Raw genomic sequence first — 16,757 nt, 5'->3', positions numbered from 1 at the left:
TTATTACCTGTCTTGCAAGAGCACCCATCTTGAGAGACCATGATGTTTTGGCAGAGGGATGATCATTTAAGACAGGTCCTACTGTATACACTATTCTCCGTCAAGGTATTCATCTATACTATGTACATAAATAAACAAATGTAGAGCAAGCCTTATGCAAGTTAAACATCCATTATCAAATTAAGCAAATTATATGAAAAATGTCAATAATAATTAGCATTTTTTATGGTTCTGTTTTGTTTTGGTAATGACATGAATATGAAAGTGCCTTTTTTGTTATTGAATAATCTGTTTATTAAAAAATTCTTTCTATAAAACTGAATTATAGACTTTTGACAGAATAGCATCTGCTCCTGTTACATGAGCAGGAAGTAAATTCATTATTTTGGCAACTGAATATTTTAAACTACTTCCTTATACCGGCTGAATATATGATGTTGGAATGTCTCAAGTTTGGTTGTTTGCTGACCTGCTTGAAGATTCAGTGTGTTCTTATTTTAAACTATTATGCGAAACATTTCATAATTTTCATACACAATTTCCACGTACAAGAGAGCCTGCATAGCAGATATGGGAACTTTCCTAAATAATATGGATATATTACAGGTGTCACAAAATGGTATTCATATTTCTCATTTTCCCAATAGCATATTCCCTGTTTTGGAAATATTTATTCCAGTTTTAAATGAAATTTGTTAATTGTTGTCCAGCCGCCTTGGCAGATGCTTTGACATACTGATCACTTAGTTGCCATGTGAGCTTAATATATGGCCATTCCTCTTCTTTTTACAGATGTGAATGTGCATGCAGCGGTAAATGTTTTAAATTTAAGGAAAATAGTCTTTACATTTTGTCCTTCATGGACAGTTGAATGTGAGTAAACTTGAGAAAACGATTCTGTATATTTTATCCTTTATAGAAAGGACTTCTTCATGCAGAGTTGAATGTGAGTAAGCTTTCAGATATGAGTCTTAACATGTCTTTTATGGACACAGGTATCCTTCATGAATCTGAGTTAAGGAAATTTGTCTTTCCAATTTGTCCTTCATGGACAGTTCTCCTTCATCTAGAAGTGAATGTGAATAAACGGAAGGAAATGAGTCTTTCCATTTTATCCTTTATGGACAGGTCTTGTTTATACAGAGGTAAATGTGAGTAAACTTAAAGAAATGAGTCTCTACATTTTATCCTTTATGGACAGGTCTTGTTTATACAGAGGTAAATGTGAGTAAACTTAAGGAAATGAGTCTCTACATTTTATCCTTTATGGACAGATCTTGTTTATACAGAGGTAAATGTGAGTAAACTTAAGGAAATGAGTCTCTACATTTTATCCTTTATGGACAGGTCTTGTTTATACAGAGGTGAATGTGTGTACACTTAAGGAAATTAATCTTTACATTTAATCTTTTATGAACAAGTCTTATAACAGAGGTGAATGTGAGTAAACTTCTGTCCTTTACAAACAACGTTTCTTTTTGGTGGTGTCTGCTAAGGGAGATTTCACTGCATTTAGTTTACATAATAAGAAATCGACTAAATACAAACTCTCTTTATCTTCAGCACACGGGAGCTGGCCCTAGTGGTGGTGGTCAGTCACTGTCCAGCCCAGGTAGCTGTTTGGAAGACTTCCGTGCTACACCCTTCATCGAGTGCAATGGTGCTAGAGGCAGCTGTCATTTCTATTCCAACAAATACAGCTTCTGGTTGACAACCATCGAACAAAATGATCAATTCAGGACACCACAGTCACAAACTCTAAAGGCTGGAAACTTACGATCACGCGTCAGTCGATGCCAAGTTTGCATGAAACAAACATGAAGCTCAAAATTTATATAAATAGCATCTCTGGCAGTTCGTTAATGTAACAGGAACATTTACTAAAAATACTCAAATGCTTAGAGATAATATTACCTTTTAATGCTAAATGTAGAATGCTGAATGTAATATCTCATGGATCAACACTTTCTGATGAATTTTTATCTATGCAAATTGCATTTTTAGCTTAGTAGTGTTCGTATTTGGCAAGCCACAAGTGCCTTACAAAGATCTTCAATTTTTGTTATGTGGTCTTGATGTATATGATGTGAGTGTTAAGTTGTTAGCATCATTTTATACTATATATAATACTGTATGTTACTATATAATTATATACATGTTATATACAATTTCCAAATTACTCTCAGATCTGTGATTTTTATTGCTTTTGTCCAAGAGTCCAGGGTATGTTGTACAGATGCTCAATTTCAGTGCAACATTGGGACATTTTATGTGGTGGAATTCCATTTTCTAACTGAATTTAACAGGATCTCATCATACTGTATGGGTTTTGAATAATAAACGTACAAGGAAATCAAGCTTGTTTATTCGATATTAAACATAAATGTCCAAAATTAAGTTGGTATTTGTAAAGTTATAAACAGTTAAATATCTTTTAAGTTAAGTTTGCAAGGTATATACTAGTGCAGTGGATTCTAGAGTCCAAGGGTGGTAATAAATACAGTATTATTGATCTTATCTTTTTCTAAGATTCTACACATTAAATGTCCCTTTTTTCATTCATGTGGATTCATGGAGAAATGTGATAGATGGTGAACACTGCCATATGTTAAGTGCCAAGGTATACACTCTCGTCCCGTCCACTTTATTTCACAGAGCTCTAGATAAAAGTTGTGTATATTTGAGTATTTTAATCCTTGTTTGGAACTAATTTCATTAAAAAAAATTAGATGGCATATTCTTGGAACACAAAACAAAAGACTGATAGATATGAGACTGATCGTGAAGATGTTAAACTTGTCATTTTGAGTGCGTAATGTGGCTTGGTGACCAAGACTAGGTTGGGGGGTGTTTGATTACATAGCTTTATGCATGTGTTACAACAGTGATCAAACACCATCATTTTAAATGTGCAAGGATTTTCTGGAACTTTAACTTATATCATAGTTTATATCGATGGAATTTGCCATCATGCAATACAAACTTGCTTACTGAATGAGCAGGTACCTTTGGATTAAATGCTTTACATTTTTTTCATAAAATTTGTAGGCATTTACCAATTTTTGAATTTTTAGATGAACTATCCGTGTAAAATATGCAAATATGCTGCTTATCTTGAGCTCTGTTTCATCAGTTGCATTGGTAACTATTGGTAACTATTCGAGCTCTCTATGCAGTTTTTCAAGAATAGTATACAAAAGTGTCAATCTCTTAATGATTCTTCCAAACATAAACTTTTTTCTACCATTTATTCTTATACATGTAGTTGCTAAAAATAATTAAAAATATTTTGAGGGTTTTTTGTAATTAAATTCTATTTGTGATTTTTACTCTAGTCTTCCAGAAGTTAAAACATGGAAGGTGTTTTTAACCTATATTATGCTTTTTGTATGTGTAAGTAAGTGCATTATACAGTATGTAGTTAATGATTTTTTCCATCTTTGATACAAATGTTCATAATTCTGTAAAGATGTAAGTTTTGCTTAGTTTTTTTGTTCACTTCGCATTGCATGTCATAACTGATTTTGGCTGTCCAGAAGAAATGTATAATTTGACATATTGAGATTATCAAAATAACATCTGTCATATTGTAGTAATTTCGAGGTATAAGAATTTGTAAGCATGTACATGTTAACTTGTGTCCTGTTTTCACAAATCATCCAATTAAAATTGTCTTTCATGGGGTATTTTTTTTTCTTCCTGAGTTAAAGTATTACTTCTCATTTATTCTTTACTAAAATATCTTAGTTGCCAGTGTGGGTTTCCATGACAAATTTATGTAAAGTTGTCTGTCTGGGATTGAACTTTAAAACTGTAAACTGCACAGTCATTATCGAGTTTGAAATTTCCGATCTTTTCAGTGTAAAGTTTTAAAACTAAACCACAGAAAATATTTATCATTATCAAGTGTACAATTTCCTATATGTTCAGCATTAAACTGTAAAACTCTAAACCACGATCATTATCAAGTGTGAAATTTCCTATTAGCATGATGCAACAAAATCACTAGTCAAGGGTAATTCGTCAAGTACTTGTACATGGCAGTAACGATATTGTAGATTATGTATTCTATCAATGCATATAATTTGCAGTTGTGAGAAACACATCTCTTCTATTAATTTGTCAGCCTTAATGGCTGACACATAAATATGTCATTTTCTGAAGCCATTGTTTTGTTTGTTGGGTAGCAACAGCTACACTGAAATACAATCAGAATTATGAGTATGTTTAACACTGAAATACAGTTAGAATTATGGATGTGTTTAGCATTAATTATTATATTCATGCAGGATTAAATATACAATAATATCAAAAAGTAGTACATATTTCAAGTAATTCCTGTATTCAGTGGAATTGAAGTGTTTTAAATGTTCACTTATTTACAACTGGCTGTCTTAGGCGTAAGATCATTTTATACATATTCTGTTGTTCACTCAAAGAATTACAACCAATAGTGTTTGTAAACATCATAAATCAAGAGACAATATATATCCCATTTGTATTAACAGCTTTAGTCTGTAGGTATTTTAAAGCAATTTTGTGATCTATTTTTGACAAAAAGAGGTATAACTGTTTGAGCATGACTGAGTCATAAATTCTGTTTCGGTTTTTATGTGTTGCTCTTAGAAAATAAACCGGTGCAAATGTGTTTGATGCAGTAATGTTTTAAAGTTATCTAAGATATTATAATAAATTTAAGATATTTACCATTAATTTCATTGTATCTAAGTCATTCAAAATGAATTTGTCATGAAAATCCTTTCTGTCACTAGAGTGAATTCTCAATGTGCCAAACTTTGTAAAAAAATTAATTTTAGTTGTTGCCTTTGACCCTTCTAGCTCAAATACTTTATAGAAATGTACACATTTAGAGACTGCCCAAAAACTAAGTTTTATTCATTTTATGGTGACATTTTGGAATAAAACATTTTGGATGAAATCTGAATTGTTTGTCATCTCTTCCTTCGAATGTAACAAAAATGTACCATATATATTGATACAGAAATCAGTGTCCAATTGCAAATCAAGACAGGCCAAAATCTACCTTCACATAATGCAACAGCAGATCAAGATAGGCCAAGATCTGCCACAACATAATGCACCAGCAGATCAAGATAGGCCAAGATTTGCCACAACATAATGCACCAGAAGAACAAGACAGGCAAAGATCTGCCATCACATAATGCACCAACAGACCAAGATAGGCCAAAATCTACCATCACATAATGCACCAGCAGAACAAGATAGGCCAAGATCTGCCATCACATAATGCACCAGCAGATCAAGATAGGCGAAGATCTGCCATCACATAATGCACCAGCAGATCAAGATAGGCGAAGATCTGCCATCACGTATTGCACCAGCAGATCAAGATAGGCCAAGATCTGCCATCACATAATGCACCAGCAGATCAAGATAGGCGAAGATCTGCCATCACATATTGCACCAGCAGAATAAGATAGGCCAAGATCTGCCATCACATAATGCACCAGCAGACCAAGATAGGCCAAAATCTACCATCACATAATGAAACAGCAGATCAAGATAGGCGAAGATCTGCCATCACATAATGCACCAGCAGAATAAGATAGGCCAAGATCTGCCACAACATAATGCACCAGCAGATCAAGATAGGCCAAGATCTGCCATCACATAATGCACCAGCAGACCAAGATAGGCCAAAATCTACCATCACATAATGCAGCAGCAGATCAAGATAGGCCAAGATCTGCCATCACATAATGCACCAGCAGACCAAGATAGGCCAAAATCTACCATCACATAATGCAGCAGCAGATCAAGATAGGCCAAGATCTGCCACAACATAATGCACCAGCAGACCAAGATAGGCCAAAATCTACCATCACATAATGCAGCAGCAGATCAAGATAGGCTAAGATCTGCCACAACATAATGCACCAGCAGATCAAGATAGGCCAAAATCTACCATCACATAATGCAGCAGCAGATCAAGATAGGCCAAGATCTGCCACAACATAATGCACCAGCAGACCAAGATAGGCCAAAATCTACCATCACATAATGCAGCAGCAGATCAAGATAGGCTAAGATCTGCCACAACATAATGCACCAGCAGATCAAGATAGGCCAAAATCTACCATCACATAATGCAGCAGCAGATCAAGATAGGCCAAGATCTGCCACAACATAATGCACCAGCAGATCAAGATAGGCCAAGATCTGCCATCACATAATGCACCAGCAGATCAAGATAGGCCAAAATCTACCATCACATAATGCAACAGCAGATCAAGATAGGCCAAGATCTGCCATCACATAATGCAGCAGCAGATCAAGATAGGCCAAAATCTACAATCACATAATGCAGCAGCAGATCAAGATAGGCCAAGATCTGCCATCACATAATGCACCAGCAGATCAGAGTTTATGTTGTTTATGTTGTCTGTTTTACTGGTTTTCAGTTTTAACAAACTGGATAGACACAGATCTGCCGGCACATAAGATGACTGATCTTGACAAATGCAGTTTGCAAATGAATGCAGCTTATAAGTATACATGGTACCTAAATTGAATTCTTGTAAGTAAATTAAAATCTAGTAATCACTGGGGGTGGGCTTATCATCACACGTAGACCAATTACTGGAGAGATATGGTACACTTTTTTTCTCATGATGTTATTATATACCGTTTCATAACTGATCTTATATTTGTGATATTAAAGAAGTATAATATGGCATTCTGCCACATGTGATTTAAGCAATGCATCAAGGGTATCATTATGATATTTAAGTCATACCACTAAGCCTATTATAGCTATCTATGGATGTAAAATAACATAAAATATGGTATGCTGTTTTTTCATTGACATGCACTGATCAGGAGACATTTTAATGAAGATTTACTTCCAGAAAGTCAGCTTATCTAGACAATTAAGGATCAATAACATGTTTCCAGCAAACATAAATAGAATCACATAAAACATTTTCCACAAGAAAGGTGACATTATATCTTGTGGTAAAGTAAGGCATGAAAATCTAAAGATCTAATGCAAATTCCATGACTTGACATGTTTAAGGGAATTACCAGATTTCATGCATGTTTACTCTTGATTAATGATCCAAAAATCTCCCAGATCAAAATGTAATTATTTCCTGAGGAGTATGCCTTCACATCAGGAGAAGTAATTGACATTTCAGGGATGTTTGAAATTTGTCATTTTTATGCCTGTCATGTACAGTATCATTTATGTGCAGTTAGAAGGGGTGCCATTATCAGCTTACCTCAATCATCTGTTACTGTGGACAGTTATCAGGTGCATCAAAACAAAGTGCTTGATTCGAAATGCTGCAAAACATTTACACTTCTGCATGAAACAAGCAACATTCTTTTGTTCCATTTTAAGCTTAATTTATTGAACACCGATCCTTGCATATTTGCACTTGGACTAATCAGAAAGAAGAGAACATGCCATCATGTAGCACGTGCAGCTTTATAAAAGTATCAAATGTAGTGTTTACCTACACATTATCTGTACAGTGTATAACATCTGGCATTATTTTCAGTATCATATGTAGTGTATACCTGTACAGTGTAGAGTCTGACATTATATTCAGTATCATGTGTAGTGTTTACCTGTACAGTGTATAAACCCTACCATTAACTTCAATATCATGTGTAGTGTTTACCAGTACAGTGTATAAAGCCTACCATTAACTTCAATATCAGGTGTAGTGTTTACCAGTACAGTGTATAAAGCCTACCATTAACTTCAACATCAGGTGTAGTGTTTACCTGTACAGTGTATAAAGCCTGCCATTAACTTCAATATCATGTGTAGTGTTTACCAGTACAGTGTATAAAGCCTACCATTAACTTCAATATCAGGTGTAGTGTTTACCTGTACAGTGTATAAAGCCTACCATTAACTTCAATATCATGTGTAGTGTTTACCTGTACAGTGTAGAGCATGACATTATATTCAGTATCAGGTGGAGTGTTTATCTGTACAGTGTATAAAGCCTACCATTATCTTCAATATCATGTGTAGTGTTTACCTGTACAGTGTAAAGCCTGACATTATCTTCAGTATCAGGTGTAGTTTAATTGTACAGTGCTGAAAACCAGGCATTATATCAGTATCAGGTGTAGTGTTTACCAGTACAATGTATAAAGCCTACCTTTATCTTCAGTATCAGGTGTAGTGTTTACCTGTATTGTATGATATAACTCTATGGTCATAAACTATGTAATGGGAAGAATCAAAACCAACAAGTTTTGTAAAACAAAAAATAATTTATCTAAGTTATAAAATGAAAATTTAAGAGGAACTTCCAGTGTATCCCCTTGCGGTGCAAACTGAGAGTCAAAAATCTCCATTGTGTCAAAACTGGAATGGGGGTCATACTGAGTAAAAAACAAACTTATGTATCAAAACTGTGGGTCAGATTAGAAATGTGTGTGTCTCTGAAGTGTACATGAGGGTAAAGGGAAATGCTGCTTCTAGTATTATGAGTTAAATCCAAAATAATCCTTAAAAGTTCTACACAAGTCCAAAAGAACTGAGTGCTCTGAATAAATTCTTGAATGTGCTGATGTGCCAACAGTTTTGATGTATCACAAAGGCACTGTCCAAAACTTCTTTGAATATATTCCAGAATAATATTATAGTCCAGATTCAAAAATCAATTTGTAATTCAAATGAATAATCCAAACAGATGTATCCTATCAAATTATATCTAAACACATCTGCAGACTAATATTAAAATGAGAACAATAGGAATTAGAAATGAATCTAACTGCAAGTTTTTACGCTAGTGTCATTTTCGCTAGCCAATGTTCCGATGTGTATATAGGGTTATCATTTCAGAACCTTGGCTATTATAGATGTCCATGTATTAGCATTCCTACATTTTTTCTGCCTTCACAGTCAACTTTGCACCATAAGCAATATAATTTCATCTAAATGCATTAATTTCATTCAGTATCGAATCTGTCCAAGATACTGATGACATAAGTCCATATTTCAAGTTGGACTAAAATCAGACTAGAAATATGGCTTCCACAGAAGTAACAAGCACAACCAATCAGATTCAAGGACGCCTAATTAGTATGCTTGGATCTCACTATCCTTGGGATCTTTACGTTACACGCATACAATTCAAGTTTGATCAAAATTGGATCAGAAATGATGCATCTAGGATGGTAACAAATTCCAACAATCAGATTCAATGTCACCTCATTATTATGCATTAATCCTGTTTATTTTCAAACCCATTCCCTATTTTGATGATGTAAACATAAATACCTAGTTTGATTGAAATTGGGTAAACAATATGGACTCCACAATGATAACAAGCAATTGTTGACACACAGACGACACAGGTGATATACATTATAATCTTAAAACTGTGTTGCACACAACGCGTACTTTGTATTAGGACTGTGTGCAGCATGATTTGCCTGTGAATCGTGAAGATTTTTTATAAATGCTTGAAATCGTTTAACACTAACACAGTTTTGATTTCAAGATTCATTAAATGTTACGTTTTGGGCATTGTAATAATGGTCAGATCTTGTTGTTATGTTGTTATAGGGTTTAACGCCATTTTTCAGCACAAGATAGGCTATACATGGCGGCCAGTATTAATGGTGGAGGAAGAACCCGGGAAAACCCCGGAAAGAACCACCGACCCACGAGAAGCTACCGGCAAGCTTTGGTCAGATCTTGTGTGTAAGAGATTGTAATTTCTGGTTGTGTTTTAAATTGTAACTACCGTTGCCACCCCCTCAAGTCTGACAACTGAAGCAAGAAAGGAATGAAGAACACTTGATACACTGTTCACTGTTACCAATTCAGATTTTACATTGATATTTTTAAATTATATATAGCAATAGATAAAACAACAACAGTAATGTACCAATCCTCTTCTCAAAGCAAATGAAATATTTAATTTTGTGATGCCCTATTTAACTCCTGAGGTGCGGTTAACTTCAACTATAATAACAATATTGCAACTGAAATATGGTCAACTTTAACTTGAATCTGCATAAGCGCCCATAAGAGACAATAAACTTTAACTTTATATTACCCATGTTTTACCGAAGTTCACCCTCAACAGAAACTGCTTTGACCTTTTATCTTTAAATCAATAAATATTTAGATAAATCCACTTTTAAATGTTATGCACTATAACAATTACCAATTTCCTTTCTAAGCAATAGAGATAATAAGAATTTACATGAATATTTTATACTCATCTTTATAATTATAAGACTCACGGTACTATAGATTCCCATAGTAAACCTATGCAAACACCATGCTATTAAAATTCAATAACTTAACATTTTTTAGTGCTCATGATCAAACCTGTATTTATCAGTATAGATGAAACCAGAATGTCAGCTTCTGTGTTGAGGAAAAGTTATGAGCAGCAGCATTTTCTGGACCTGTAAGTGTTTGAAACATGTGCTTTCAATTCCACATCAAAGAGTCAGGTGCTAATTTTAGTAATTAGTGTTCCAAACTCAAGACTGTTAAAGCACCGAAATTCCATCAATAAAACAATGTTCCTATTTTGTTTTCTCTTACAGCTATGATAAGCTCACAAAAGATTATTTTTCCTACAAGATAACTTACATTATTAAAAGATTCTGGTCAGCCTAACCCATATATACTCTATTTTAGGTTCACCCATTTCCAGGCTGGTTCCCATTTTTCCATACCATTAGTATCGTACATTTTCTATGTACAGTGCATTTTCCTCGCCTTTAACGTGAACAAAGTCATTGAAGATGCGACCCTAGCGTCATCATCATCATCTAAATTACTTCTTTTTCAACATGGTCTTACTTTTGATAAATCGATAGAAAGACATATAGATATGATATGACATATGTGTCTTGGTACTTAGTTTCTTTCGATCTGTTCTTTATAAGTCACTTTCTTTTTATTTGCCTTTTCCAGTAACACATTTTTACATGCACACACACATACACACACACACATTGGTATATATATATATATATATATATATATATATATATATATATATATATATATGGGGGTGATTTTGGATTTTTAACGTAGCTTTAACAATTTTTTAGTCATATCACTACGATGTCTGCAGAGTGACAGTTTATAGGGATGTCTAGCGCTGGGGCATCATGCCGCAGACATATAGCATGATATCCCACCCAGTCACATTATCATGACACCAGGCCGACCAGTCCTAACACTAACCTCTTAATGCTGAGCGCCAAACGAGGCAACTGTTAGTACTATTTTTGTAAGTCTTTGGTATGACTCCCGCATCCGAGACGGACGCTCTAATAACTAGGCCACCGGAGCGGTTATATATATATATATATATATATATATATATATATATATATATATATATATATATATATATATATATATATATATATATATATATATAATGTGCGTGAGTGTGTGCGTATCGATCTTATTCATTCTTTCTCCATGTGTTGGTCGTTTGTACCTAAATTCTTCCATCATTTTTTTTTCTTTCTACATTTTGGTTCGTGTCTGCCCTCCAGGACTTACGGTGTAGTGAGCTGATTTCACCTGTCAAGATTATACATTCACTCAATGAAATACTCAAATAGACTACAGTTATGTCGATCCCTATCCCACTGTAAAAGGATACTCTGCACGTGCAGAACGCCAATAAATACATTTTTATGAATCACTCTCTGGATGGGTGTACAGACAATTTAGTGTGTGTGTTTCTTATGTGATGAAGGTGTGTGACTTTACCTTTATTCGTAAAATCACAAAGATATATCACTAATCTATTGGTTGTACACTCTAGTCTCAATTTAAAACACCAGTTAATAAGTAAACATAATGCTTCAAATACAGTTTCGTTTTTATTCCCACCGAAAAAAGTATCAATGCCTAATTTATTTAACAGTAACTGCCCAGTGAATCTAGATACCATAACCTTATGTCTACAGGAAAGGTTGTAATGAATGCTTAACACAAGCAAGTTCATTAATTTAAAAAAATAATAATCTATGATAATTAATGTTTAATACTCCAATGGTAACCAAAGAAGATTTATATGTGGAGAACTTCCCTCAGAGTGAGGAAGTTTTGGCGGATATAGGGATGGCACGAAGTTTGGACGCGAACTTCAGTTAGATTTGGGAATTTCTCTGTATAGTGCACACAGAGAGAGAGAGAGAGAGAGAGAGAGAGAGAGAGAGAGAGAGAGAGAGATGATGATGATGATATGATGATATTCTTTTATTCCTCCATTTTCTGAAGATTTTAAGACAAAAAAGAAATGCATTTAAATACATAGAATCACAAAAATAGTGGATTCGTTACTTATTGAATTATTTCCAATAGCAGACGAATAAATAAATTAAAATCATTACTAAACTAGATAGAGATATATATACGATAGAACATTTGACATGTATCCTCACAACAAAAATAGTTAGTTTCCTAATCGCTTGCAATCCAGTACAAGTATTTCTTTCCTTAATATTCTGAGTGAGTTCTCTATTGAATCGAATATATAATATCCTTTATCTTAATGAAATACTTGGTAGATAGTCTGATCATATTTATCCATGCCTCAAATTCTAAACGTTCTGATATATCATTTAAACCACCAAGTAGTATAATCAGTATAGCATCATCGATCTGATTACAGAAATCACGGTAAATCACTGGAGGCATATACGAAAATAGACTTTCCATCAAGTGGTTTCTGTCGTCTGAGGTTAAGGCACAATTCATCGAAATGTGCAAAATACGGTCATGACTCATTTTGCCACATAGGGGACACAGTCCAGGTCTTGCTTGCATTCCTCCAATGCGAATTAATGTCCCATATTCCATTTTTCTGCTTGACTCAGTGTAAGCTTTTTTCCATAGATGATGCATTTTTAGTCCTGGATTAATTTTTAAAAATCTACCGAATCCCTCTGATGGATTTCTGATACTCATTTCATGTTTCCTCTCCTCAAATATCTGTATTCTTGTCCCAATTAAGTTTTTCCATGTTATTTTGTTTGGAAATTTTCCAGTGAAAATAAAGTCGTTGAGATAGTCTTCTAAATCATACTTTTTTAGTACAGTATTTATATCATATATAAAACTTATTCCATCAACAATACATTCCAATTTAAGTAGCGCGTACTTTCCTTTCTTTCGCCGCTTAACACCGCCCCATAATACATAACCTGTACAGAATCACACGAACAATATTGACTACTGTTAAAGTTACGTTTATTCAGAAACTTCGTACTTTACATCTTAGACAATGGTTACCGATGGTTTCAGCGCATTTAGTTCATTTACAAAATTCATGTTTAATTTTAGTAAGTCCCATCTGCTAAGTCATACGACCATGACCTTACATAATAACAGCTGATATGGAATGAACAAGTGGGTAGGATTAAATTTCCAACCATACCTTAAATCATAATGGATTTTATCAATGAACAACATGGAAATATGAACAAGATGATTCTATCCATTACTAACATAAGGGTAACAATTAAATAAATTGGATACGTAAATAACATTTTATATCATTCTCAACAGCGTTAATACTTGTGAAGACCCCCGTTCAGTGATCTAATGTCAAATGAAATGTAACTACTGGCACAGTTACCTTTATTCGGCACCTTCATACTTTACATCTTAGACAATGGCTACCCGTGGCGTCAGCGCATTTCTTTTCATATAAAAAATAACATTCTTTTTTAATGTAAGTATGTCCTATACAGGAATAACATTTTATATATTTTTCATCAGCGTTAGTAATTAACAAGACCCTTTTATTTATCTAATCTGAAATTAAATGTGTAGTTGTTAAATGGAGAGTTACGTGCAAACCAAGCCATATGCTTTGCTTGGTTGCATAACTGAGTGCTGGAGTGCTGGAAGGAATTAATAACTACACATCCAAAATAATTTAAATTAGCAAAACAATCACCTTTATGGATTATTATATACATTTTTCAATGGTGTTAAGTCACATTGGTGGAGAAGGTAGTTTTACCATTTATAAACTTCATTCAGTCTTTGAATAATGGTCTAATAAATATTTGTTTGTATTTTTGTGTAATTGGTCATATTCACCAAACCACCAACATCCACACACGTTTATGAAATAAGAAAACAATCTTGTTTTTAAATTGCCATTGAAAACGCCAATACCCCATTTTGTGTTTGGTTTAATAGCCTCTGAGTATTGATTTATTTCAACAGCTTTAAGGTCCTCCTCAGATAATTTCTCTAATCTTGGTTTATATCCCTCTGCGGCCTCAAAATTGACTGGCCTAGTTCCCACGCTAATATTGTTGTGTAAGGAAGGCTAGGGTGAATGCGGTCATGGGATGCTTTGTGAGGGAATTTATCAATATGTTGTCATGTTTCATTTTCAGTGTTTGTAACATACATCACATTATAGTCAAATCCATCTTCATCTGTTTCAGTCGCTGCTGTTATGTTTTAAAACCCCTTGTCATTTAATTATTCAAAAACTCCGCAGAAAATTGCAGTGAAAAGTCACCGTAATCGGCCATTTTCCGCAACTATGTAGCAGACGAACGCCAGATTGTAAACTACGCATTTCAATCAAATAATATTTGAAAAAGTATTTAAAAAGTTTATAATTTATTTTTATTTGTTGAATAAAAAATGTAAAAGTTGAAACAATCGTTTCACAATGACGTGTCTGCAGTGTTTATTTCTATTGCAAACAGTACAAAAACCGAAAGTAATCCCAGAATTTATCGATGTGTAAAAAATTCCAGATCAGTATCACGTGACCGTTTACAGCCAATCGTACTGCAGAAAATCCGTTTCATTTATATAAAAAAATTGGAATTATACTAAACTGAACATATTTGTTATTGTTATAATTAATTTTTACACCTGTTAAGGACAGACTATCTGTATGACATATTCATTCTAACTGAAGTTTTTGGCGTTGATGAATACATTAAAATAGCAAGTAATATCCGTAATTTGTGTACAATTTTATGCATATATTTTTGGTAACTCTTGCACATGATTTTTGATATTTTTAAAAAATCTTGTATTTATGACTGTAAATTGTAATAATGATCTACCGCTGGATTTGGCTTACGTGATGTTGAAATATTCAAGAACTTACAATTGCATAGGATCTATAAATAAATGCTTGCGTTCGTTTTGACAGTTAATAATAATATGATTATAAGTAAATATGATTACGAGATTAGGTCTTTTTCCCATTTGACAGGTAGGTCAGGTGGTATCTAGAAGAATTAAGTTAATTCCCATTGGTGGGTTTAAATCATACGAGTTCTTCTACCATGTTGTCACGTAGGAAGGATTTATTTATATAAGGGAGTAATGTAACATTACTCCAAGCACTGGCCTCAGGATAATTTCTCTTAAGACTATATATATATATATATATATATATATATATATATATATATATATATATATATATATATATATATATATATATATATTATACGACGATATATATATATTAAAATCCCTATGGTTGACTAATCTAGGGACCTTGATTGCTACAAATATTGACAACCTAGCGCTAAACAAGCAATTTCAATAATTCGATCTATACTGGGTTCCTGCTTGATAGCGAACCTAGAGATGCGAGATAAGACATCTATCCAGTGCCCATACTACAGCGGCTATCGCCACAACGTAGGTAGGATTGAAAGTATGTGTGCTTGAGCTTTCCCCCCTGTAGGCCTACATAAGTAACTCGGATTGGGCAGTTTACTTATTCTTATTTTTTGTGTTCCTATTGCAACATTATGTCTTCAGAAGTGTTTAATGTTGTACTTATATATTATCTGGGAGTAAAATAATTTATCTGGACTGTTCACTGGAACTAGAAAATGTTCATTGGACTATAATATTATTTTGGAACTATTGTGAATTATTCAAAGGAGTTCTAGACAATGCCATTTTGACCAAGCCATGCTTCCTGGCGAACCAGTACATTTTCGTTTCTGGAATTTATACAGACCTTTTCTTTCTTTTGGACACTAGCATAACTTATTTACAGGATTATTTTGAATTTATTTCATGATAATATAAGTTCCTCTCGCATTTTCGTTTATAAGTTATAATTAAATTATTTACGTTTTACAAAACTTGTTGATTTTGCTTCTTTTTTTTCACTTAGTTTATGACCACAGAGTCGTAACAACAGTCAATTAAAAAACACAAAAAACAAAAAACAAAACAACTTTCTTAATCTGGCTACCTGGCACACATTGACCCCTAGTTTTGTTAAGTCATCAGAGCTACTACCTCTATCTAACTTTAAAGTTAGTTTCAACAAATCTGTGTCAATGGTGGATTAATATGCAGATACTTAAAAAAAAAACAAAACAGTACAGTATCATTTCCAGTTGGTTAAATCCGTGTGAAAATGTTTGCCAATGTCGACATTAAGAGTTGCGCCAGCCGCAGTTCGCGTACAACATTCACACCTTGTGATAATAGCCGATAACAAACCCTTTTGCAAAAAGCAAAGAAGGGAGACTGTTGTTTGTGATTAATATTAATTAATCAAATGGCAGATGAAATTTCTGCATTGAACACAGGCGGATTAAATAAATGCTCTTTTGGTCAAAATCACCCATGAACATTTGAGAGGGACGGAGAGAAGATCTGTTTTTTTCTAATAAATTTTCCATCAAAAAATATTTCTTTGACCCTGTATGAAATAGAAACGTTTAAAGGCTTAGACAGTCTAAAAATA

At 33.7% G+C, this 16,757-nt stretch overlaps 1 protein-coding gene across 1 annotated transcript in view; it reads left to right on the top strand.

Annotated features, from left to right (window-relative positions):
- LOC149799903 (uncharacterized) overlaps positions 1-4,939 on the top strand; it is a 174,827-nt gene extending 169,888 nt beyond the window's left edge. The window contains exon 41 of the mRNA XM_089959353.1: positions 1,564-4,939. Within this exon, the coding sequence (XP_089815479.1) occupies positions 1,564-1,821 (258 nt within the window). The 3' untranslated portion in view covers positions 1,822-4,939. The remainder of the gene's footprint in view (positions 1-1,563) is intronic.
- Positions 4,940-16,757: the final 11,818 nt, after the last annotated feature.

The sequence above is a fragment of the Sinohyriopsis cumingii genome, chromosome 5 (genome assembly GCF_028554795.1).
Source record: "Sinohyriopsis cumingii isolate HCF-2022 chromosome 5, ASM2855479v2, whole genome shotgun sequence".
NCBI classification, from domain to species: domain Eukaryota; kingdom Metazoa; phylum Mollusca; class Bivalvia; order Unionida; family Unionidae; genus Sinohyriopsis; species Sinohyriopsis cumingii.
This window is presented reverse-complemented; position numbering and strand designations above follow the sequence as displayed.